The 27,961-nt window shown below is 38.0% G+C and overlaps 1 protein-coding gene across 1 annotated transcript; it reads left to right on the forward strand.

The window, feature by feature from the left end:
• The first annotated feature begins 16,302 nt into the window (after positions 1–16,302).
• Positions 16,303–17,204, forward strand: LOC113292655 (uclacyanin-2-like). The gene is made up of 2 exons (XM_026541538.1): positions 16,303–16,559; positions 16,699–17,204. The coding sequence occupies exons 1-2, from the start codon at positions 16,406–16,408 to the stop codon at positions 17,061–17,063; spliced, it is 519 nt and encodes a 172-aa protein (XP_026397323.1). The 5' UTR covers positions 16,303–16,405; the 3' UTR covers positions 17,064–17,204.
• The last annotated feature ends 10,757 nt before the right edge of the window (positions 17,205–27,961 follow it).

The following is a 27,961-nucleotide window of genomic DNA, read 5'->3' on the forward strand; positions in this document are numbered from 1 at the left end:
TATAGCTCAAAATAAAACAAGTATTAACTCTATGTTTGCCAAATTAGATTCCATAAAATATTACTTGTATATTATAAGCATGGAACATCAAGAATCCCTAGGACTAAGCATGTTCCATCAAACAAAATCACAAGTAATTAATTGAAATCATAAATCAATTAAAATCGGTGCAAAAAGTGAATTAAGAATTATTTAAATAACCACATGGCTGAAAAACAACTTCCTCCATCATCCCAGTATTGGGGTTTAGCTACTCATGATAATCATGTTCTCAAAATACATACTTGATGCTCAAAATATGATTAAAAGAGTGAAAAATATAATACAGTGAAACTACGACCCTCTTTAAGCGTCCATAAAAGAACGATACCTTACTGCTGCTGTTGATAAGCGACGCTGGTATTCTGCTGTTGAATAACGACGCAGGTCTACTGCTGCTAGCACTGTTGAAGAACGACGGTCCTGGAGGGTCCGTTCTTCGTCTTCTTCTTCCTCCTCGAGCAGCAGCAGGAAGCTTTCCTGCAGCTTCCTGTTCTTCGTCTTCCAGCCTCTCTGCTGCGTCTCTGTGGTCTCTAAACTTTCCCAAACTCTTTGATAAAACTTTCTCTCACTTCCCACCAGCCTTTATATACCAATAGGGTCCAAATAACTCGATTAAATCCGAGTTTATCTCCCTTTTTTCTTCACGTGCAGTTGAGAGAGAAATCTCTTTTCTGTTGCTTTGTACGCGTCTTCTGGCAATTTCTTACGCTCCAAACTTCTCCTAATCCTTAAACAAGACTAGATACACTTTACTTCAACGTAAAACTCTCCCAGAATCTCTAAAAATATATTTGAAAACTTCACAGAGAACACGTATTCTGTTTGGACTTTGATCGCTTCTCCCAGCCATTCCAGCCCAAGTTGATCGATAAAATCACTTGCATACGATCTGTTTATTCTTAACAGGCCTAGCCCAATTGATTTCAGGGATTTAATCTCCCTCAAAACTGCCCAGAAATCCAACAGAGAATTATCAGACGTGAACTTAGTTTTCCCGCCAAATTCCATTATTTGAACTTGAATGTGGTGTCCCCTTAACCAGACCTGGTGTCCCTTTAGCAGCTGCTTGGAAATGGGTCACCCCTTAGTAATTAGGTTACCCCTTATCCAAAATCAAGGGTCCATATAGCAAGTTTCCTCTGGGGCATTTTCCGCACTTTTTTCGGGGTTCCTCCGGGGTATTTCTGGGGTACTTCCGGTACACTTCTGGGGCGCTTCCGGCACTCTATCAATGGAGGTTCAAACGCCGCATTTTCAGCCAATTTCGCCGCAAATCCTTATTCTTCTGAAAACACCTACAAATATATAAAATAACCAAATAAGTACAAAAATGGGTGCTAACACTATATACAATTGAGATATATTAGACACATAAATGCGTCTATCAAATACCCCCAAACTTATTATTTGCTAGTCCCGAGCAAATCAAAACTACAAAATAAAATCCTAACTCACTGTCGCAGGCATCGTCGATTGCATTTAGCGTATGCAATAAGCCTTTAAACCCCTAGGTGGCCCTAGTGGCCGAGTTATAGTCTCGGGAGGGCTTACCAGAGATATACCCACAAAACCTGTACTCCAGACCTTAGCTATCTACGCAGAACCTTGGAAGGCACTAAAGAATCTCCTTGGTTGGCATACTTATTGACTACAGGAAGAAGTACCCTGATGCGAAATTCCAATTGCTGTACACGAGTTTGCACTCAAGCATACTAAAATTCATATAAAGTGACAGAGCTCTACTCAGATAGTTGCACTATGGACATCATATTCGGAGTCAAAACTAATCACATGGTAGATCAAGAAGATGGATATAGAAAAACATAGATGGTTTTGATGTTTACTAAGTGAACGGCGTTTCCCATATCTGTCTGAAGGCCTCCGCCAAAATGAACTATCCTAATGGATTGAGATACTAGTCTGACTAATATCAACACATGGCATATACAAGGGTACCAGTGGTCGATAACCTAACTCTAGGTCAACACAACTGGCATATACAAGGGTACCAGTGGTCGACTTTATTGAATTTATTCCTTTTGGTCAAATGGTCTGGTCTCAATTTCTTTCTTTCTTTTTTTTTCTTTTTTTTTTTTTTTTTTTTTTTTTTTTCAAGGTATCTCAATCACTCTAATTCACCCTAGCATTGGTAACAACTTGAATCGTGGGCCCCACCTATTACTTAGAGAAACATAGTTTAAAAAAAAATAAAATAAAATAGAAGTGAAAAGGACTCAACGAGATATGGTGAAACTATCATGTTATTTCTAACACCTGAGCTCTGTGCTTTTATGAATAGACTCTTTAGATGTTTCCATCTAATCAGATTGGTTCCTCAAACTCCTACAATCAAAATGCTTCCATCCACTTAGATTAGTTAGTGCAATCCTCAATAGGCATAATTTCTAAGCTCTGGAGTTTATTTATTGCAACTAAAAAGTTTCTCCCATACCCCCAAACTTAAACCTAGCATTGTCCTCAATGTTCTAAAGATAAAATTAAAAACATGAACAAGGAGAAACTATTACCATTCGAAGCAAAAGAGTTAAGGAAAGATATTACCTGGTTGCATGAGTTTGGGTTACCTCCCAAGAAGTGCTAAGTTTAAAGTCTTCAGCCAGACATAGAAAAGGTTTAGTCAACTCGAACCGTATAACAATAGCCGGAATAACTGTGGGTCTTTAAAACCAAAAAGAGCTGACAAAAGGAAACTGCAGTGAACCAAGAAAATGTACAAGACTAGCATGCCCTTACCTAGTTTCTGGATAACTATCGCTAATTGCGGTTCAGGTTCAGGTTCTATGAAGGGGTCTAAATAGACTATTTTCCTCGGATGAATTTCCTCATAGGTAGGATTCAAAATTAGGTCCTAGAGTCTGGAAAAACTCAGATAAGAACCTGGAATCACAAAATAACCTAAATAATTTAGGATCCTCTAAGTCAATTAGGTATGACTTACATAGTTGACCACAGTCAGAGTAGTGGTCATTCTGAAACAAATGTGTCGATTCTAATTTCCTAAAGTACTTAGGCTTAGTCTCAGAACTTAATAAGTAACACATTTGAAATCTATACGTTCCCACAATTGGAAGAAAACTATTTGGTGGGAAAACAAAGTCAATCTGGGTATCATAGCCTGGGAAAACCACATCAACCAGAGGATGGGTTTCTAACGACTGAACTTTTTTCATGACATCATTAGGTTCGGGAAACCTAGTATGAAGATAATCTTGTAAGATGGTTGAGGCATGAATATCACGTCCTATGTGAGGGGACTTTCTGAGAGTTAAAGGTAAAGCACTAGGAAAGTGATAATCACCCCCAAACTTAGAGTTTTCAGTGTCTCTAGTTAGACTAGCCACAATCTCCCTAATTTCTAGGTCATCAGATTCCTGAAAATGGGCAATTGATTCTTCTAAGTTGTAATATTGCAGTGTATCCTCATTAATCTCTACGAGTTCATCTAAGACTATTGTTTCTAAATCGTACGACTCTGAAACAGTATTCTCAGGGTAAAACCGTTCCTCGAAACCATCATCGATTACAGTTTCTAAATCGTTCGACTCGAAAACAGTAGTCTCAAGATAAACCGGTTCCTCTAAACCTTTATCGGATTCGTAAACAGGACATACTACATCGTCTAAAACGGTGGAATCCCTAATCAAATCCTCGTCCTTTTGAATAGGTGAATAATCATAATAATTATTTGGATTTGAACTAGAAATAATATAATCATTATAAAGCTCAATTGGATTACTAGATTCCTGATTACTATGCCTACATATTTCAGATTCTTCATCACTACTATCCTCATCATCATAATAGTACGAAGATGATTGAACCTTATCTAAATAAGTAGTTTACCAATTATAACCTCGTTATCTTGATTATGTGAAAAAGTATCTTCATTCTCAAGGGTATTATTGGATACACTATATTGGCAATTCAAGTTATTTCGAGCAATACTTTCGTTCGTCTCTAACTCAAGTCTACGTGTCGACTCAGCTATCCTCTCAAGGGTCTCTTCCAAAGAAAGTTCCCTTAGTGTAGGATCTAAGTTTTGAGTTAATCTATTGAGGATATCTTCTACAGATTCAGTTGTTGTTGCAGTTCTTTCGTCCATATCTACGTTATTCACCTCATCTAATTTATACGTCGATTCAGCTAACTGACGTGATGACTCAGCTAAATTCCTAAGAGTCTCTTCTAGAGAAGGAATAGGAACTGAAGGATCATAATAAGGACTACTTTTCAATAGTTTGATTGTATCCTCTAGAGACGAAGAACTAGTACTATAATCTTCTTGCTCGTATGACTGATGCGCGTGCGGATAGTAATTGGGATCACCATGGTATGAACCATAACCTTGAAAAGGTTGGCGTCCCCAACCACTATTCTCACTATGGTCATAATACTGATGATGTCCATATTCAAATTCAGGTCGATATTCATTGTATTGGCTTCTATCATACCAGTTCGACATTCTTAATTGCAGGGGAATTCTACACAATCACAAACAAGGCCGACTCGACTCCACCAAAACAAACCTAAATATTTCTAGCAAACAAAAAGCATGATGGCTCCACTTAGATTGTTTTCTAGACCAGCTTCTATTCCTTCGAAAAGGAATTCGTTACAATTTGAGCACACCCCTCTGGAATCAATCCGAGCTAATGTAAGTTGAATCGAGGCGAGGGAAGCTCAGTGGAGCTTTGATACCCAAGGCCTCACCGCTATCACAAGGCGGCGCAGTCACGCATTCAACTCACAGAAACCATCATGAACTTTGAAATGTGCTTAAAGAGCAACCAATATTTTTCGAACGAGTTTCCTATTAAGCTCGTTACCCTATTGGTCTCGTTCTATTCAAAATTTTAGGCTTAGGTTCGCGTTTGGTTTCGTTTTCCTAAGGCGGGCAAGAAGGAAACGGTGATGAAATCCGAGTCCTTATCTTGTTTAGGCCAGGCCTTGCCCTTTACTAGGAAAATAAAGACAGTCCGGTTCGTCCTCAAACAATTATCACCTTAAGGCAGACAGTAACCCGCTTGCATGAGATTCGCGGGTGTTTCGATTGGACTTACCTCCCGTACCAGACGGGCGATGAACCGTTGTCGTCGACTCGGGCCACGACTCCTATGACGTGTGCGAACCCGAGGGGCCGAGACGATATAGTAATCGTCGTCCTTCCCTGCAAACAGTTTGTATTTAATTTTTTAATTTAATTTATAACCCTTCCGTAGGGTTTTAAAAATAATGTCCAAAGTCCAGAATAAAGTCCAAATAAAAAGTCCAAAAATTACAAAAATTATGAAAAATAAAGCCTATTTACAAATTCTAAAAAAATATATATAAAAGCTATATACAAAAAAAAAATAATAATAAATAAAAATAAAATTAAATTAAATCCTAAAAAAAAAATCATGTCTTTTTTTTTCTTCTCTTTTAGCTTTTAGCTTTTAACTTTAAGCTTTTTGTTCCCAAGTCCTTAGTATTCCACTTCGAACCTGTAAATCAAAGACACAAAAAGAAACGTAAAAAGGAACAAATAATAATAAATAAATAAAAAAATTAAACCTAAAAACAAATCTATATACAAGTCCCCGGCAGCGGCGCCATTTTGTTGTAATATTAAGATTGCGGTAAATACGGATTCGTTGCTCGGACTTGAATAGATTTAAAAACAAAAATATGTACAAAATTGTCACAAGATCAAGAGGAACCAGGACTCAGGATTCCAATGTGTTTCATATTCAAGTGGCTCAGAAAATAATCCTAGGCGATTATAACTCAAAATAAAACAAGTATTAACTCTATGTTTGCCAAATTAGATTCCATAAAATATTACTTGTATATTATAAGCATGGCACATCAAGAATCCCTAGGACTAAGCATGTTCCATCAAACAAAATCACAAGTAATTAATTGAAATCATAAATCAATTAAAATCGGTGCAAAAAGTGAATTAAGAATTATTTAAATAACCACATGGCTGAAAAACAACTTCCTCCATCATCCCAGTATTGGGGTTTAGCTACTCATGATAATCATGTTCTCAAAATACATACTTGATGCTCAAAATATGATTAAAAGAGTGAAAAATATAATACAGTGAAACTACGACCCTCTTTAAGCGTCCATAAAAGAACGATACCTTACTGCTGCTGTTGATAAGCGACGCTGGTATTCTGCTGTTGAATAACGACGCAGGTCTACTGCTGCTAGCACTGTTGAAGAACGACGGTCCTGGAGGGTCCGTTCTTCGTCTTCTTCTTCCTCCTCGAGCAGCAGCAGGAAGCTTTCCTGCAGCTTCCTGTTCTTCGTCTTCCAGCCTCTCTGCTGCGTCTCTGTGGTCTCTAAACTTTCCCAAACTCTTTGATAAAACTTTCTCTCACTTCCCACCAGCCTTTATATACCAATAGGGTCCAAATAACTCGATTAAATCCGAGTTTATCTCCCTTTTTTCTTCACGTGCAGTTGAGAGAGAAATCTCTTTTCTGTTGCTTTGTACGCGTCTTCTGGCAATTTCTTACGCTCCAAACTTCTCCTAATCCTTAAACAAGACTAGATACACTTTACTTCAACGTAAAACTCTCCCAGAATCTCTAAAAATATATTTGAAAACTTCACAGAGAACACGTATTCTGTTTGGACTTTGATCGCTTCTCCCAGCCATTCCAGCCCAAGTTGATCGATAAAATCACTTGCATACGATCTGTTTATTCTTAACAGGCCTAGCCCAATTGATTTCAGGGATTTAATCTCCCTCAAAACTGCCCAGAAATCCAACAGAGAATTATCAGACGTGAACTTAGTTTTCCCGCCAAATTCCATTATTTGAACTTGAATGTGGTGTCCCCTTAACCAGACCTGGTGTCCCTTTAGCAGCTGCTTGGAAATGGGTCACCCCTTAGTAATTAGGTTACCCCTTATCCAAAATCAAGGGTCCATATAGAAAGTTTCCTCTGGGGCATTTTCCGCACTTTTTTCGGGGTTCCTCCAGGGTATTTCTGGGGTACTTCCGGTACACTTCTGGGGTGCTTCCGGCACTCTATCAATGGAGGTTCAAACGCCGCATTTTCAGCCAATTTCGCCGCAAATCCTTATTCTTCTGAAAACACCTACAAATATATAAAATAACCAAATAAGTACAAAAATGGGTGCTAACACTATATACAATTGAGATATATTAGACACATAAATGCGTCTATCACGCAGTTTACAAAAAGAAGGTCCAAGGATTCATTTTCTTTATTACACATAAGACAAGTTTTATTTGCATTTGCCAGAATTCTAACAAATGTGTCCCCAACTGGAACAATGTCATGAATGCATTTCCAAATAAAAACTTTCATCCTTGGCAAAACATTCAATTTCCATACTTTATTCCAGAAAGGAAAGACATTTTGACAGAGATTAGGAGCAAGAGACAAATTGGGTCTGTTGTTCGACATATGCTTGTAAACATACTTAACAGAAAAAATTTCATTCTTATTTAAGGTCCAAATAAGCCTATCTTTTTTGTTACGATCAATTTTAATTTTTATGATTCTCTTAGTGAGATCATCTATTAGAGCATTGCTCGGTCGAACTCGCATGCGTTGCTATCTCAAGAATGTTTGTCAATGCTAGTGATCAAAACTATAAGTCTTGATTTCTAGTCCACTATACCTAAGTCTCGGACTAGGATAGAAAGTGTAGTTGAGCTCAAGGACTTCATGGCGATTCATCATACAAGAAGAAGAACTACTCAAGGAACCGGTGGAACTTCTCAACAAAAAGGTATGTGAAGACTTGAACTTATCTATCACTCAAAAGTCTATCTATTCTATCTCCTACTTCTTGAGACAAAAAGTCGTATGCTATATATAGACTTTGATTATACGCGGTTGGTATTTCGAGCCGAGTATACCTCGGCTATCTATATCTCGAAATATGTGTTGCTAAGCTTTTCGCTTCGACCAAGTTTATCTTTACCTAGTGACGAAAGTCATGATATGTTTTAATCACTTTGAAAATTGCTTTGACGAAGACTGTTTCAATGATTGGAATGAGAGTTTAGATTACATAACCAATGATGGACATAAGCATTGTTGTGGATACACATTTATTTATAAGTCCTATTCCTTGAACCAAAATTTGCGAACTTTGTTGATCAAGAGAACCGGAAGAATGGCGTGAGCCAAGTCTGCGAACTCAGTCAGTTCTCAAACCCGAGAATTTCTGCTGGAGTTGACAAACTAGTGCGTGAAGCTAAGTCCGCGAACTCAGTCCGCGAACCGGCGAAGTTCTCATCCCGAGAATTTCTGCTGGAGTTTGTAAACTCTACCCGGTAACTTAAGTCCGCGAACTTAAGAAGGTTATATATCTGAAGATGATTTCTGAACTTAAACTTAAAAAGACTAAGGAATGCAGTTTGCAAACCGTGGCTATAAAAGTTCATGAACCGATTCAAGTGAATCAAATCATCTTTGCTTCAATTGTGTCTTGTGTAGTTACATAAGAATTCGTTACAATTGAACAACTCTTTAACTAATTCATTTGAGTCATGTGAACTAGTTATGGTGAAGAAGAACATGGTTGATATGAAATGCTCATATGGCTAACCTTTTGGTTAACTATTATTGAACCAACAAGTGCATACGTTTGGGCACGATTAACAAACCTAGAAGCGTGCATTTCAATTGTGTGTAACAAGCTAAGTTTTCAATCTAACGGTTGAGAAATATTAGCTTGAATCTAAATCAGGTTTTCATCTAACGGTGGATATTGATTGCTTTGTTACCAAGGTAACTTAATGGCAAACCCTGATTTGAAAGACTATATAAGGGGACATCTAGCATCAATGCAAAAACTAATCCCCACACCTTACGTCTGATAATAGTTTGCATGCTAGAGTCGGTTCTCCTTTAACCTTTGGTTTTCTTCTTCTAAAACCAGGTTAACGACTTAAAGACTTCATTGGGATTGTGAAGCCAGACGGATACTACTTTATCGTAGTTGTGTGATCTGATCTTGCATCTTCTATCGTACGATTACAATCATATTGATTGGATTGAGATTGATATCTCCGATGGGAAAGATAAAAAAAGTAATCACAAACATCTTCGTGTCATCGTTTGTGATACCGCAACATCTTATTTCGCTACCATACGATTAAGATTATTGTGAGGTGATTGATAACTCTAGGTTGTTCTTCGGGAATATAAGACCAGATTATCAATTGGTTCCTGTTCACCTTGATTACTATCAAAAGACGGAACAAAACCTTTTAGGGTTTATCTGTGGGAGACAGATTGATCCTTCGATAGACTCTCGTGTGAGACAGATTTGTTTGTCATTAAGTCTTCGACTTTGGGTTGTAGCAACTCTTAGTTGTGGGTGAGGTCAGCTAAGGGAATCAAGTGCACAGTATCCTGCTAGGATCAGAGGCGTAGGGAGTACAACTGAGATTGATTGGGGTTCAACTACAGTCCAGTCCGAAGTTAGCTTGGAGTAGGCTAGTGTCTATAGCGGCTTAATACAGTGTGTGTTCAATCTGGACTAGGTCCCGGGGTGTTTCTGCATTTGCGGTTTCCTCGTTAACAAAATTTATGGTGTCTGTGTTATTTTAATTTCTGCATTATATAGTTTTATCTTTATAATTGAAATAATATAGGTTGTGTGTTATATCATCAATTAGAGTAATCCAACCTTTGGTTGTTGATTGTCATTGATTGATCCTCGGATATTGGTCTTTGGTACCATCCGAGTTATTCCTTGTATTTGTTTAGGACTCGCTGATTTCTATTAGCTTGAGTAAATCAAAACAAGAGAGAGATATTAACTCGTTGAGATACTTTTACCTAGATTGAGTCTGACTGTCTAGTTGATTCTCTAGAAAGTGTTTCGGAGTTAGTCCATACAGATTGCTAAGTGAAATATTGGGTGGTGTTGTTAGACCCCCTCTTTTTCATCATCATTAAAACACAGTTTAAATTTATTAACATCCCAACCGGAGTTGGTGTTTTTAAAAAGGTCATACACCTTTTTAAACCTCTCAGTAACAGAAAGGTCAATATTGGTTGGTAAGGAAACCTCACCTGGAATCCATCTATGATTCCAGATGTTTATTTCCTTACAGTCATGACCTTCCAACATCTACAATTTTTTAGAGTTTGAAAACCTTTGGAAATGCCTTTCCAAAGCCAAGAATCGGTCCCTTTAGTTTCAAAATTATCATACAAGATATCTTTATCAGGAAAATACTTGAGTTTGAGGATGACAGCCGATAAAGATTTAAGGTACGCGATTAATCTCCAACCAATCTTAGAGATCATGGCTTCGTTTATAGTTTTTATATCCCTAAAACCAAGAACTCCCTTATCCTTCGATTTACAAACAGAAACCCAAAACTTAAAAAAAAGATCTCTACTTTGACCCTCCTCTTTTCCCAAAAGAAATATCTTTGGAAGAAGAAAATAGTTCATTTGATAGTTGGGAATGGTTTCAAACGAGGTTTTAACAAGGAACGTGAGATTCTCTTTAGGTTGGGCGAATAAAGATTATATCATGACCTGACTATATCTAACTTTAACCTTTTTTTGGTTTAAATATCTAACTTTAACCTAACTATTTAATTTAGCCATTTAACCTAACCTTGAGTACAGTTAATTATTTTTAGACCAGACGGTAGAGAATATGATATGGCGTGACTATTTTTGTGATTAACTTTATCATGGCTAGTAACCTGGCTAACGCAAAAGTGAAAGAAACCAATGGTCGAGGTTGTACCACGTATCTTTAGACTTAGATGAATATAAAAAAAAAATTTAGCATTATTTTGTACTAGATATTAATTTTTTTAAATAAAATTGACGACATGGAATTAGTTAGGGGTCATTCTGAAGGTGTAGTTAAGACTTTTTTTTAACACCTTCGTATTTAGTATTTCATCCCTCCTAATTTGTAAGACCTAACTACTGGAGATGCATTTAGGTGGAGTCTAGTGGAGGAGGTAAGGGGGTACTTGTACAGTCCTGCCACATCACGTAGGGGTAAGGACTGTAAGGTCTTAGTCTAGTGGTGAGGGAGGGAATTAGGATATGGGCGAGGAAGCAATCCTCGCCCAAGAGTGTTTTATTTATATAAAATACTAAAGGTGGGCCCAAAATATGATATCAATATATTTAATAAAAGAGTAAGCGAGGATTGAATCCTCGTTTTTCTGTTTTTTCTGGCGAGGATTTATGGAATCCCCTCTGACCTTACCTACTTTCGAGCAGAGAAAGAACAGGGATTTAATTTAATTTAGTTTATACCATGGTTTTTCATCACAATCATTACCTCCAATTCCTCCGCAAAACTCAGCCTTATACTAAATGGGGTCTAAAATCCTACGCGTTCTTAAAAACAAAAAAAAAAAAAAATCACCCTCTGTTAGAGATGCTTTTAGAGCATAGCTCGGTCGACCTCGCATGTGTTTCTATATCAAGCATGTTTTTCAATGTTAGTGATCAAAACTGTGAGTCTTGATTTCTAGTCTATTATAGCTAAGTCTCAGACTAGGATAGAAAAGTGTAGTTAAGCTCAAGGACTTCATGGCAATTCATCATACAACGACGAAGATCTACTCAAGGAACCGTGTAACTTCATCAACAAAAAGGTATGTGAAGACTTGAACTTATCTATCACTCAAAAGTCTATCTATTCTATCTCCTACTTCTTATGAGACAAAAATTCGTATGTTATATAGACTGGATCATACACATTTGAATTTTCGAGCTGAGTATTCATTACTTATCTTTTTCTCGAAATCGTGTGTTGGTAAAGCGTTTCGCTTTGATCAAGTTCATCTTCACCTAGTGACGAAAGTCATGAAAAGTTTCAATTACTTTGAGAATTGCTCTGACGTGAAACGGTCTATGAATAACGGCTATATAACGTCCTCTAAGAATGTCTCAGTGATTGGAATGAAAGTTTAGATTACATAACCATGTATTCCTTAATACAAAGTTTTAGAACTTTGCTGATTGAGAGAAACCGGAGGAATTGGCTTTGCCAAGTCCGTGAACCCAGTTTGCGAACTCAGTCCGCGAACTGTCAGAAGTTCTTCTACCGAGAATTTCTGCTGGGATTCCAAATTTGTTCGTGAAGTTCAAGTCCGCGAAATCAGTCCGCGAACCTAGTCCGCGAAGTGGCGGAAGTCTCCTTGCCGATATTTTCTGCTGAGTTTGGAAAACTCTGCCGGTTTCCTTAAGTCCGCGAACTTGTTTGTGAGCTTAAGTGGTTATGATCTAAAGATTTGCTCTGAACATGAAATTTAAATTACTAAGGAATGCTTTATGCAAACCGTGGCTATAAAGTTCATGAGACGATTCATCGAATCGAATCATCTTTGTTTCAATTGTTTCTTGTGTAGTTACATAAGATCTCGTAGCAATTGAAAAACTCTCTAACTACTTCATTTGAGTCAATTGAACTAGTTATGGTGAAGAAGAACTAGGTTAATATGAATTGCTCATATGGTTAACCTTTTGGGTTACTATGTTGAACCAACATACACGTACACGTTTGGGCACGGTTTTCACAAACCCAGTAAACGTCTACCCAAGTGTGTGTGACAAGCTAAGTTTTCGATCAAACGGTTGAGAAATATTAGCTTGAATCTAAATCAGGTTTTTATCTAACGGTGAATATGGATTGCTTTGTAACTAAGACAAAACCCTGATTTGAAGAATATATAAAGGATACATCTAGCACTGTGCAAAACTAATCCCCACACGTCTGTGTGATACTAGTGCGCTCGCTAGAGTCGATTCTCCTTTTACTTTTGGTTTTCTTCTCTAAAACCAGGTTAACGACTTAAAGACTTCATTGGGATTGTGAAGCCAGACCGATACTACTTTTATCGTAGTTGTATGATCTGATCTTGCATCTTCTATCGTACGAGTACAATCTATTGATTGTCTTGAGATCGTGAGAGTTCTCCGATAGGCAAGATAAAGAAGTCACAAACATCTTCGTCTCACTGTTTGTGATTCCTCGACAAACCTCTTGTGTAGTCAAGAAGGATTGTTGAGAGGTGATTGATTAATCTAGGATGTTCTTCGGGAATATAAGACCGGATTATCAATTGGTTCCTGTTCACCTTGATTTTATATCTTAAGACGGAACAAAACCTAGGGTTTTTCTGTGGGAGACAAATTTATCCTTTGATAGACTTTTATGTGTGAGACAGATTTGTTTATTATCAAGTATGTGATTTTGGGTTGCAGCAACTCTTGGTTGTGGATGAGATCAGCTAAGGGAATCAAGTGCGCAGTATCCTGGTGGGATCAGAGGCGTAGGAGTACAACTGTACCTTGAATTAGTGGGAGACTGATTGGGGTTCAACTATAGTCCAGTCCGAAGTTAGCTTGTAGTAGGCTAGTGTCTGTAACGGCTTAATATAGTGTGTATTCAATTTGGACTAGGTCCCGGGGTTTTTCTTCATTTGCGGTTTCCTCGTTAACAAAACTTCTGGTGTCTGTGTTTTTTCTTTTCCGCATTATATTTTTTATATAATTGAAATAATACAGGTTGTGCGTTAAGATCATCGATTGGAAATCCAACCTTTGGTTGTTGATTGATATTGATTGATCCTTGGACATTGGTCTTTGGTACCATCCAAGTTATCTCTCTTTGATAAAGACTCGCAGATTTCCATTTGCTTGAGTAAAGATCAAATTGAGAGATTGAGATATAAACTCTTTGATATATCTTTTTATTGATTGAGTCTAACTGTCTAGTTCATTCTCATAAAAAGTATATTGGAGTTTTTCCATACAGATTGCTAAGCGAAATATTAGGTGGTGGTGTTAGACCCCCTTTTTCAGATGCTCCAATAGTTTACAAGGCTTGGAAGCCAAACAAAACCTCACGCTCAAACGATCCTTGATTTCGCAGACTGTTCATCCATTGGACGGATAGGATTGACTAATCTACATCGTCCAATCTCATGTATTTACTAGAGAGCCAGTAAACAGAGCAAAATGGCAGACGCTTATATGGGATAGTGATTGTTGGACCAAACATTGTCAGCACTATTCTGTTTGTTTTTTCTCACTCACCTAACCAACCTAACCAACATGATAGAACAGGTCATTGAGTTCTCAATCTTCTCTACCAACTAGCCCGAATTGTTAACAAGTCAAATTTGCATCCGCTACACTATTGATGCAGTAATTTGCCAATTCACGACTATATTTCAGCGGCCATTAGTCAAAATTATTTCAGCATCTCTAAAATGGGTGCAAAGAATCATATGTTTGGTTTAATATGAATTATTCATGTGATAAATTTAAATCTTTAAGGCTAATAAACTATCTCCAGGGGTATAACGATCCAATTTTTGAAACTTCTTTGTTTGGTTAAGTCTGGATGAGTAGGAGGACACGGAGGTGGCCACGAAATTTAGGCCGCCAAGCCAAAGGAGTCTCCAATTGAAATAATCAAATAATAACTTTGAAGGCCAAAAAGGAAAAAGGTTCTGTAACGGCACTTGCACATGGGTATGATAGGGTACCAAATACTACTAGGGTTGCAGTCGTACCAAATTCTAATAGGGGAATCCAGTGATAAGGGTTAGGGCTGCATAAGAACCGGTTGAGAGGACCTGGACCGGAGTGGAACCGGAATTACCGGACCGGAACCGGTCTAGCCGGTACAGACACCGGTACTAGACGTTGAGAACCGGTCTAGACCGGTACAGACACCGGTTCTTGGGGAGGACCGGACTTGAACCGGACCATATGTACCGGTGATTATTAGCCGTTAAGATCAAGCTAGGTTTTTAATCGTACTCGTCCATACTAGGTATAGACTACCGACTATCGAGAGAAGAATCAGTTCACTCTCATTTTTCTTCTTCCTTTTGTCTTTCTGAAAAAGCAGCGGCAACCCCCTTCTCTTCTGTGTTCTTCAGGGTATCATCGATTCACCATCTCTATCAGGTAATTCAACAGTAGACGATAAGAATCAGTTCGATTTGTTTTTCTTTTTCTTCACCATCTCTGGTTTGTTCTTCTTCTTCACCATCATTTCGATTTAGGGTTTGTTAGTTTGAGTTAGGGTTTGATTGTAGATTGATTTAGGGTTTTTTCGATTTGGTGGAGAAATTGAATATGAAGATTTGATTTGGTGTTTTACAAGATTTGGAACCTTGGGTTGGAGTCGGATTTGGAGATAGGGGGTTATGTAATTAAGAAAGGAGATCTTGTGGTGGTTAGAGATTAAAGAGGATAAACCTTCTTCTTCACTTCTTTTTCTTCTTCTTTTGTTTTTTTAAGAAACTAATTGCATGTGTGATTTAAGATTTTACGAATTGGGTTTTCTGTTGAAATCAAACAACAAGATTTTGTAATTAAATCTTTGTAATGAAATAATAGATGGGTTTTGTAATTAGAGTATGAGAATAGGTTTGGCTACAACTCAATTTGGTTTTGGGCGATTTGTGGGGTTTTATGATCTGAGAATGAATATATCTGATGCTTAGATTGAAATCGATTGATGGTGAATGGGTTCTGCTTGAAGTTCTGATGCTGGTGGTGTAGATGGATTATGATGTAAATTCTTATTCTATTGTATGAATTGTTACAGATTAACAATGGTAGTGCATTGCTAGGTGTTGTATTGTATGACTTGAGATGATATCTACAATGAATATTGAATAAACAGAGTTAGATGCATGCTAGGTTGGGTACATGATGTAATTGTGGTACAGTTGAGCTTTGCTCATCCTACAGTGATGATGATTTTACAGGTAAAAACCCGGTACCGGACTTGTACCGGACTTGTACCGGACCGGTACCGGAGGACCGGTATAACACCTGGTACAGGTATCGGTCCTCAAAAGGAGGTACCGGTCAACACCAGGTACAGACACCGGTTCCATAAGAAAACCGGGCCGTATCGGAGTATGTGCAGCCCTAATAAGGGCCGTTTTGCTTCCTTCCGATATCTGTAGCCCTTGTCGAGCCTGTTATGTCTGCAGCAGCCTTGGAAATTTTGTATGAGGTATTGGCTTGAACGAGTCAACACTCATCGTCAAAAAGCGTAAGCCTTCCCGTAGTAGGTGTAGAAAGATGTTATAAAAAAAACAATAAAAGAGGTGTGTTTAGGTGAAGGGGGCTGCTTCTTTATTATTATTATTCCCGTCTATCATTATCGTAAAACTTTTCAATTAAAATAAAACAACTAATTTAAAATCCTTCCTAGTTATCTATAAGTAACAACCACTGAACCTTCTAGTGTCATCGTCTTTCTTTCTTTCTCCAGTTTTCTCATTCTCACTTGTTCATAACAACTGTTACTAGTTTTAGTTTCTTGATCAATTCTCGTTAACAAAATGGCAATTCCTAGCGCTACTACCACAGCCATGATGGTTCTTCTATTGGTGGTTCCAGCTGTTTTTGCTGCCGATTATCCAATCACTTGGAGCCAAGGCACCAGTTATGACGATTGGGGTTCAGACAAAACTTTAGTTGCCGGTGACACCATAAGTAAGTATTCATAATGCCCTTTGCTAGCCCTCGTTCTTTATCCAATTCCGAGCAATGCGAATTTTTCTTTAGACTCAGAGTGAGACTCTATGCATAGTTTTGTTAAACTAATTTTTCATTGTTGGATAACCTTGATCAGCTTTTACATACGGGCCAACGCATTCAGTAAACGTGGTAGACAAGGATGCCTATGATAACTGTGGGTCAGATTCCAAGAAGTCCTACAACGATGGAAGTAGCAAAGTTCCTTTAGTAGCTGGAACCATGTATTTCATATGCCCACAAGGAAATCATTGTGCTGGTGGAATGAAATTATCGGTCAAAGTTGGCGCAGCAGGCACGCCAACAACTCCTGCCACTCCAGCCACACCCACTCCCGGTACTCCTGCAGCAAAACCTACCGCACCAAGCGGAACTAATGCAGCAACTAGCAGTTGCAACATGAATTTCCTTGTGATCGGAGGTTCACTTTTGTTGGCTCCTTTGTTCGCATTTTTGGGCTAGGAAAGAGGCAGTGCTTATGAATTACAGTCATGTTTGTTTTGTGAATCCTTTTTATCTATGTAATTTATGCTCATTTGTGATTGGATTTAGTAGCTATGTATTTTGTGGAGAATTTGATAATTGAATGATCTTTCGGGTACATCCATCCATCTTCGATGAACAAAACAACCGGCTGGCTGCCGGAACTAATTAAAACTTAAACTGAAAGAAAGCCAGTTGATAAGATGCGTCATAAATGTGCAACAAGAAGTGGAGAAGGGCCAGAAATATATTAAGCATGATGAAACCTCATTGTTTTATATTTTATTAACGAGCAAAAGCAATATTCATTGATCGGAAACCGTAATGCAAAAGAAGCACCGAGCAATACAATAAAGATTAGAGACCCCAGAAGGCCAAAATACCAACTCCATGTGCGATCCAACAGATAAGATTTGTGTTAAACTAGTGAAATTGTTGGTTGATCAACTAATCCATTGATAATAATGGATTATAAATAAATGACACTAATTTAAATTACAAAATACGGAGCCTTTCTCCTAACTTGATTAAATTATGTTAGCGCTAGTCCTTTCTGTAGCTTGTAGATACACTGAGGAGAGAAACAATAATAGAAGAAGAAAAAGATACTTGAGATCACTGGAACCTGAAGATATTCCCAAAAAAAAAAGAAAGATATTGAGACAATAATGAATAGGTGAACTGAAATGACACTGCCCAGCCAGTGCTAGCTAAACACCCGTGAGGCTTAAAGTGATAAACTAATAGCTAATACATAATGCGTTACATTTTTTGTAATCTAATTCTTACAAATTGGTATCCTGATCATTTTCTACATATAAATATCAAAAGTCAAGCACTCACCAGCTAGCTTTCCAGCCTTTCCTAGTTTCGTTACAAAATTTGATCATTCCTGTCTTGGACCACATAGATAACCTTAATGTGCGGACCAACGGTAGCTAGGTTGTGCGTCCAATAACTCATACTTTCAAGTTCAAACCACCTATAGTGAAGATTTTTGTTACAGGAAAAACTGATTTGTTTAGGGAGAAAGTGTTTTAAGGGGAAAACTATTGTTATTCAATATGTTTAGGGGAGAAATAATAACTGAATTTGCATATTATTTTGTATTACCATATTACCCTCTGATCAAACCATATCCAAATGCCCGTGATAATTGTAATAGCCGACAAAAGAATTTTTACAGGTATTCTTCTGGATCTTCTTCCTTTCTTTGAAGAATTCCAATTTTATTTTATGTTACCAACGAATCATTGGTTGTTCTAGCTCTTTTCCGGTGCACTCCAATATTTGTTTTACCAAAGTGTGCAACCTGTAAAAATTCGACAATAATCTTTATCTTATATGTTTGATTTTTGTTTTTGCCAATGTCCTATATATTCTGTTTAGCATGTCTCAACTCTCAAAGGGTAACCGGTCTGTATTGAAAACGAGACTCGATTGATGAAAATTATGATCCGAATCTCAGAGCTAGATTCAACAATATTTATGATGGGAAAGCGTGAGGGCCTTTACACGTCTGGCCATGCATATCGTGGAGAACTTGTAAATTTCCACAAATTCAGAATATAAGGTTTGAGATATTTTTTATCCAATTTGATATTCTCATTATAGGAAATACCATATAGTCCTAGGAATAATATATTAGAGAGAGACTAGTCCAGTGGACTCAGTCAACTGTCTGTTTGGTCCTTTTTGAAAATATAAATTATAATTTGGTCCTAAAAATTATAGTTTGGTCCTAAGACGATGTCATGGATGATGTAATTGTCACCTTGTAGTGGAAAAAATACCCTACAAGGACCATATATATACAAAAAAGGAGAAAATATCTTATTTTCAGATTTTCTTTCTCTCTCCTCTATATTTCAATTTCAGATCTAGTTTTTTTTTTCTCTCCATTTTTTTTCTTTTTTCTTTTCTGTTGTTGTTTATGTTGCAGACAATGAATCTTGATTTGAAGATTTGATCGACTACTGTTTGAAGACGACGAAGATGATAAAAACTTTCTCGAGATCTGCTGTTGTTGAAGACGGTGATTGTTGTTGTTGAAGACGAAGATGAAAAACGATGAATATGATAAAGACGACGAAGAAGATGATGAACGGCGGAGTTTTAGGGTTTTTTCTTCTCTGATGGTGCTGATGTTGTTGATGATGATGTTGAAGTCGATGAAGATGATGAAGACGATGAAGTTTTGTGTTCTTTTTGTGCATCTGTTGTTTGTTGCTGCTGTTAAATATGATGAATACGATGTTGTTGTTGTTTGAAGATGAAGATTTATGTGTTTTGTTGTTGCTGCTGCTTAAGATGAAATCGATGAAGATGATGAAGAAGATGAAGATTTGTGTGTTTAAGTTTTTATATGGAGTTCATTTCTAGAACGAACTATTTTTTTTAGGTTTTTTTATATGGAGTTCATTTCTAGAATGAACTCTGTTTTTTTAGGTTTTTTATATGGAGTTTATTTCTGGAATGAACTCTGTTTTTTTAGGTTTTTATATGGAGTTCATTTCTGGAATGAAATCTGGTTTATATGTTTTCTGAAAAAATAAGTAGAAATTAACAGGAGTTCATTTTGACGAATGAGCTAATACAAGAAAATAAGTAAAAATTAACACGAAAGGGTACTTTTGTCTGTTTTTATATTTTTAAATAATTATGGACCAAACAGTAAAGGCATTTTACCAAAGGACTAAACAGACATGGGCCCACCTAAAAAAGGACCAAACGCTATTTTTCCCCATTCTCATTACCACCTAACTCTTTCTTGAGAAAGCTAATTAATGGTGATGGTGAGAATTGTTTCACTTGGGGACCTTCATGTGGTAATGCCAAAACATCGGTATTTCGATTATCAAGCACGAAAACTAAGGTTTTTAGCCTGAAAGGTGAGAGTAGGATTACGAGGGAGAGAAGTAGAAACAAGCAAGAGATGGTATAATCACTTAGTAATAGATTATATTTTATGTTGTTACCTTTCTTAGTTGATACTCTGTGTTATTCTCATTAAGTTTCAGTATACTCAATTATTGTGAGATACTCTTTGTAATATATAATATCGAATGAATGGAAAACTAGGGTATGGGAGTTTAACCATAATCCAATATGGTATCAGTCTAACCTCGATCCATCGCTCCATCTTCATATTCTAACCAAAACCCAATGGCTAGTGAAAAGAAATCAATACATCCAGCGTTTGATGTTACAAATATCAAAACCCTAATTCCCATTCTCCTAGACATCAAACAGGATGAGTATTCTTCATGGGTTTTTCTATTTGAACTCCATCTCCAAGCTCACTGCCTTCTCTTCCTTATTGACGGATCCACAACACCAAAGGATCTTGATGCCGATACAGTGAAACAACACGACGCTCTCTGTCGCCAATGGATGTTCTCTACCATGGCCAAAGATTTGATGCTCACCGTTCTCAAATCAGGCAAAATTGCTAAAGAAATCTGGGATCACCTTAATAAGCTAGTTCAAGATAATAAAGGAAGCCGCGCCGCAACCCTTGAAAGTAAGTTCGTTAACCTCAAATTCACTGAATGTACTAGTGTTGATGATTACTGTGATAAGCTTAAATCGTTATCCGATCGATTATGTGACCTTGATTTCCCCATGAATGACAAGAGATTGGTTATCCAACTTGTCAATGGTCTTCCGGAGGAATACAATACTGTTGCCTCATTCATCCAACAATCTATGCCCAGTTTTGATACTGCGATATCACAACTAAGAACGGAAGAGATTCGTCATTCACAGCAAACCCTACCATCTCCGCCAACAGCACTGGCTGCTGCTGCTGCCTCTTCTATGAACCGCAACAATCAGCGACCAAACAGATCCAACAACGGCCGGCGTGGTCCTCCCCCACCCTCCAACAGCAACGACTCAACACATGATGCAGTGGCCCAACCACCTCTCCTGCCAACACCAACCATGTATAACACTGCTGGCTATCCTCGTTTGCCTAACTACCAGCCTCCGTGGCAGCCATACTGGCCAGTACCACCTTGTCCGTACCCTACAGATCCCTCCTGGAAATCACACTCATCAACTCGTAAACCGTATAACAACAACAGCTTCCCACAATAGCAGCGCACGCAATGTGGTAAGTCGCCTGGATTGGGTCGTGGGCAAGCTTACTTCACTCCCACCACTGAAGCTTTCCACCCAGATGATATTGCGGAGGCATATAGTTCCATGAGTCTCCATTCACTCGACGATGATTTCTACATGAATACCGGTGCCACTTCACATCTTACTGCAAATCCAGGTACGCTACATACAGTTTCCAACTCTAGCAATGTACGTTCTATTCTAGTTGGCAATGGCAATAGCATTAACGGCTAGTGGTACCAAGTTTATACACCTTCTTTCTCGTCTTCTTCAGCTCAAAGATACCCTTGTTGCCCCTGATATTATCAAAAACTTAGTGTTTGTTCGTAAGTTCACCACTGATAATCATGTTTCTGTTGAGTTTGACCCATCTGGTTTCTCTGTGAAGGATTTGATTTCAAAAAGACTATCCTTCGATGTGACAGCTCTGGAGAACTCTATCCTATCACCAAGTCTGTCGTGTCTCCTCCCTCTACGTCCCTGCCTCAACCTATTTCTCTTGCCGTTTGTTCGCCCGATGTTTGGCATAATCGTCTTGGCCATCCTGGCAAAGTTATCTTAGATGTTCTTCGCAACAAAAGTTTTATTTCATGTAATAAAAGATCTTGCTCTCAACTATGTCATTCATGTCAAGTTAGCAAACATGTTAGATTACCTTTTTCTGAGTCTAATTCCAATATTTTTGCTCCTTTTGATATTATCCATAGTGACTTGTGGACATGTCCATTGCATGTTGAGACGGGTTTTCGATATTACCTTATATTATTGGATGATTTTACAAATTATCTATGGATTTTTCCTTTAAAGTTTAAATCTCAAGTTTACACCAAATTCTTGGAATTTCACTCTTTTGTTAAAACTCAATTTGAGCGTGACATCAAAAGTTTTCAATGTGACTTGGGTCGTGAGTTTGATAACTCCTCTTTTCATAATTTTGCTCATGAAAATGGCTTTGTTTTTCGATTCTCTTGTCCACAAACTTCCTCTCAAACGGCAAAGTTGAGCGCATGATTCGTCGAGTCAATGAAATTACTTGTACTCTTATGTCTCACGACTCTATTCCCTCAAAATATTGGGCCGACTCTCTTAACATGGCTGTATATCTTCACAATATTCTTCCCACCAAAATTCTCCATTTTCGTTCTCCTGTTTTGCTCTCTATGGTCTCCAACCTACATACGATCACCTTCGTATATTCGGATGTCTTTGCTATCCCAATCTCTCCTCCACTACACCTCACAAGCTTGCTCCTCGCTCCACTAAATGTTCCTTCCTTGGTTTTCCTATTAATCATTGTGGTTACGGTTGTCTTGATCTCGCCACTCATAAAATCATCGTTTCTCGTCATATCACTTTTGACGAAAATGTTTTCCCTTTCGCCACCTTCACTTCCACTGGTCCTACAGAGTCTGAATCTCCTCCCTCGCCCATCCTCCACCCTTTAGATGACAAACTCTCTTACCCGTCAACAACCCCATATGTATCTTCGTCTTCTACCAACGGTACCACTACTCCATACACTCCTCCTCACAAGCGTACACCTACAGCGCCCACTCCTCCTTCCGCTACTACCTCTACCAGTTCGGCCCCCACTACTTCGGTCGAGAAACCTACATCTCATATTTATTATACCTCTCCTACGCAGATCTCTCCAGCTCATCCTTCCACTGTTACATCTCATATTCCTTCTACCTCTCCTACTCAGATCTCTCCAGCTCATCCTCACACTCCCGTTCATCCTTCCATTGTTACGGCCCTACCAATCCTACCCTCTACTCGTCCGGTCACTAGGGCCTCCCGCGGCATTTTTCGCCCCAATCACAAACTCAACCTCCATGTCCAGTCCAAATACAAAATCTCTCCATTGCCCCGTTCTCACCTATATGCTCTTAGGGACCCTAACTGGAATGCGACCATGCTAGATGAATACAATGCAATGTTGAAAACTAATACTTGGGAACTTGTTCCACGGCCACGAGATGCACATGTTATTCGTTCAATGTGGCTATTTCGCCATAAATTTCATGCCGACAGCTAGGGGTGTCAACGGGTCCGGGTCCTCCCGGGTATCACTAGACCCGGACCCTACTTATAAAGGTCGGGTCCGGTTCCTAACGGTTCCGGGTCCGGTTCCTAAATTTGTGGACCCAGAACCGGACCCGTTTAAATACTCGGGTACCCCTCGGTTCCGGGTACCCATTGGGTCTAAAGAAAACTATTTAAAAAATCTCAAAAACTTAATATATTTCTCTTTTTAGCTTGGATTTAAGTAATTTTCATAAAAAAATATTATTATTTCTTATGAATGTACTAAATAAAGATTAAATGTAAGAGAAAAAATTTAAATGAGTAAAATATCAAAGCTAAAACTAGAAAAAATACTTATAATTTTGCTAAAAACATGAATAAAAGAATGAATAAACGGGTACCCGATACCCGCGGGTACCCAATGGGTATTACCCGTTTGGACCCGTTTAAATTCGTGTCCAATCGGGTAATTACCCGCCGGGTCCTAAGTAGCTAATGGGTCCAACTTTAGGACCCGGAACCGGACCCTAATATTCCGGTTCCGGATCCGGGTAATGGGTACCCATTGACAGCCCTACCGACAGCTCTTTACAACGTCACAAGGCTCGCCTAGTTGCGAATGGTAAATCCCAACAGATTGGAGTTGAGTGTTTTGAAACGTTAGTCTGATTTTCAAACCGTCTACTATTATTACTGTGCTTACTATTGATGCTTCACGTTCTTGGCATATACATCAGATAGATGTCAAAAATGCCTTTCTCCACGGGGATTTAACTGAGACAGTTTATATGCATCAGCCTCCGGGCTTTGTTGATCCTGATCATCCTGATTACGTTTGTTGACTTCGTCGGTCACTATATGGTATAAAGCAGGAACCTCGTGCATGGTTTCAGCGTTTTGCCAAGTTTATCACTAATTGTGGCTTTAAGGGAAGTGTATGTGATCCATCTCTCTTCGTCTACCAGTCTGGATCCGAGACGGCATACTTACTTCTATACGTTGATGATATTATTTTAACAGCCAACACTGATAAACTTCTTGGCAAATTTATTACATTGATGAAATGAGAGTTTTCCATGACTGACCTTGGACCACTGCATCATTTTTTGGGTATCTCCGTTCACCGCTCGTCTTCAGGCCTCTACTTGTCTCAGTCCGTTTACACGAAGGATATTATTGCATGTGCATCCATGACAAATTGCAATCCTGTGGCCACACTAGTTGACACTCATCCGAAACTCAGTGCAACATCTGGTACTGTAATAGAGGATCCTACTCTTTACCGAAGCCTGGCTGGGGCTCTTCAGTATCTCACCTTCACTAGACCGGATATCTCTATGATGTTCAACATGTATGTTTGTTTATGCATGATCCTAGGGAACCTCACATGCAGGCCCTTAAGCGGATCCTTCGTTATCTTCAGGGTACCCTGGATCATGGTTTGTTTCTATCTGCTACTGCAATTACTGGATTAACTGCATACTCTGACGCCGATTGGGCGGGCTGTCCGGATTCTCCACTTCCGGCGACTGCATCTTTCTGGGTACAACCTAGTTTCCTGGTCTTCAAAGCGCCAGGCTACTGTCTCTCGCTCAAGTGCTGAAGATGAATATCGGGGAGTGGCCAATGCAGTTGCAGAAACTACTTGGCTTAGGAATTTACTCCTCGAGCTCCATCTACCTCTACGACGTGCCACTATTGTATACTGTGATAATGTCAGTGTAGTCTATATGTCTGGTGATCCTGTTCAACATCAACGCACCAAACATGTGAAAATTGACATATATTTTGTTCGTGATCGCGTTCGTATTGGTGAAATTCATGTCCTGCACATCCCCTCGGAAAATCAATATGCTGATATCTTTACCAAGGGATTCCACGACAGCTATTTATTCGTTTTCGTTCTAGTCTGAGCGTCTGCTCTTCTCCCGCTATGACTAAGGGGGTGTAATAGATTATATTTTATGTTGTTACCTTTCTTAGCTGATACTCTGTGTTATTCTCATTAAGTTTCAGTATACTCAATTACTGTGAGATACTCTTTGTAATATATAATATCGAATGAATGGAAAACCAGGGTATGGGAGTTTAACCATAATCCAAGACTTAGTTTCTGAGATAATAAAAATAAATAAAATTTTGTTGGGAAGCGACATAATTAAAGAGACTACTCGTCTGTTCTGTTCATATGAATTTGGATGATTAATAAGTGAGAATGGATGTATGTATGTGGGTAGTTTTGAATTGATGGAGTTGGGATGTTGCAAATGAGTTGCAAAGAGTTAGTACAGCTGGAGACTCAATCCATAAGGTCGTTCATATTCTTGTTCTTCTTGTAGATGCTCTTTTTCTTCTTCTATAGATTCTATTTGACAGTGGAAAGGTTCCACACCGGAAAAACTACTACCGTTTTTGCTTGTATAATTTGTATTTGATTTTCTATAAGAGCTCTAACTCGCATCTTCTTCGTTCAAGCTAGATTTTGTGAAAACTTGGGAATAATCATGTTTATACAGTAAGCCTGGGATTAGGTTAAGACCGATCAATTATTAGGCTAGATTAATATGAGGACAAAACGGTAAACTTGAGTGTTTTATTAAGAGGAAAGACAATATTTTACTCTTCCCCTTTAATAATTCAAAGTCAAAATAAATGCACCGTATTCAAATGTTTTTAGATCCCCCCTAAACAAATCTGCTTTCCCTATAACAATCATAGTGAAGTGAAGGAATATGTTTTAAAGGCACTCATACACCCTATTTGTAGGATGATGGTTCCTAGAGCCCTTGGCTGGTGACTGGTGAATCCTGACTCCTGAGTTCGTCTTCTACCATTCAAACCTAATATACTATTTAGTTTTCGTTTTTTTTTTTAATGATAAATTTCGTTCATGATAAAATAGAGATTACATGGATTTCAAGAACATCAAGATCAAAGATCGAAATACAATCAAAGGTACTAACAAAGAGTAATTCATGAAGAGAAGTAAGGAATTACCAACAAGAATACCAAGCAATTCAAAGTTTGAGAGTATGGTTTTGGGATTATCATCCAACTATTTCGATATGGTTTTTTCTTCTAGAAAAGGGATCTTCTTATGAAAATATGAGAGTAATATGCCCAAAGTCTTGAACCTTGATCACCACACTTGAACTTCCACCGAAAATCTCCATTAAAATCATAAAGAAACGCCATGAGAGCACATAGAGAATCTCCATAAAGGATAAGACACAAACAAAAAGGGCAAAAAACCCACACGAGCACCGTAAAAACCTCCCAAAAATAACGGAGATTGAAACAAAACTTAAACAAATCTAACCTAAACTACTATCTATTTTAGAAATCAAGAAAAAGGAAAGAAATCTACTCAGATCTAGCCCAAAATGGACTACATCTGACCAGTAATTGTTAATAGTGGTGAAGGTTCTTTTAGGTTTTGAGAAGAAACTAGAGAGGAAAGAGAAACTTGGGAGAGTTTAAACGTCTAATCTAATATACCATTTAGTTTCTGGTCCTTCTTTTTCCTCTTCCTCTTTTTCTTCTTCTTTTTTTCCCTACCTCCTCTGCCAGATTGTTGGGCACGCACAATGCACATACTAAAATTATCGGCTAACCCGTTGAGGGTGTTAACATAGTAAACTATTGTTATGTAAAAGTAACGTTACCTCTAAGTGGAAACCTCTTACGGATGGTGTTCTTAAATTTTATATAGATGGATCTTTTAATCTTGACACTAATCAGTCTGGTACTGGTATTGTGTTGCGTGATCATACATGTGCATGTCTTGGAATCAAAGGGAGCAGTGGAGATGGAGCATTGAATACATAGGAAGTGGAGTGCATGGAAGTCAGAGAAGCTGTATCTTTGGCTAAGGAATTGAAGCACTCAAGTATCCAGATAGAAGCTGATGCTAAGTCAGTAATATACACCATTAATGGGAACATCTTACTCATTTAATGGGAGAATAGAAACTTAATAAAATAGATCAAATACTTAATCTCTAGTTTTTTGTTTTGTGAATTTATTCATGTAAGTCGAGATGATAATCAAGTGGCAGACGCTATAGATAAGAATGCCCGGCAAACAGCTATGCCACTTGAATCTTTTGGAAACTTTGATCCAGGTATTTGTGACCTTCTGAATAAATACCACAACTTCTCCTGATACTTAATAAAAATTTCTTATATCAAAAAAAAAAAGTAAATGATCAATGCTTCGTTGGAATTTTAAAGTAATATGATAGATCTAAAATTACCTAATATAAAAAGAGTCATAAAATAGCCGCAAAAATGATAAACATTGAAAAATACTAAGTTTTTTTTTTATCGTTCAAAAAGAATACAAGCTGTGTGCAGGTGGATACAACTGTTAGAGAGCGAAGATCCCAAAGAAAATGTAACATAACAAAGTTATAGCTATAAAGAAAAGGGATTTTTAAGCACTTATAGAAAAATGGGTTATCTGAGACATAATGAAATGACACAATTTTTTTTTTGTTGCTAAATCATAACTTTATTACCAAATCACTAAATTACAACTAAATCAGTATAGTAGCAATAATCCTACAAAAACAGAAAGTTAACAAAATCTAAATTAGTTGTCTGTATGCCACTCCAGTCGCGAAAGAAAAGGAGGTCTGAATATCTTCTAACCTGACCATTTATAAACATACAACCTTTCTTCGCTAAAATGTCTGCAAAGAAGTTTATCTCTCTATATCCATA

Source organism: Papaver somniferum, chromosome 7, assembly GCF_003573695.1.
Source record: "Papaver somniferum cultivar HN1 chromosome 7, ASM357369v1, whole genome shotgun sequence".
Classification (NCBI taxonomy): domain Eukaryota; kingdom Viridiplantae; phylum Streptophyta; class Magnoliopsida; order Ranunculales; family Papaveraceae; genus Papaver; species Papaver somniferum.

Excerpts from the sequence above, each read along its gene's own strand:
- LOC113292655 (XM_026541538.1), top strand. The coding sequence starts at position 16,406 with ATGGCAATTCCTAGCGCTACTACCACAGCCATGATGGTTCTTCTATTG. Across the intron at positions 16,560-16,698 it reads AGTTGCCGGTGACACCATAA|CTTTTACATACGGGCCAACG; the intron begins GTAAGTATTCAT and ends AACCTTGATCAG.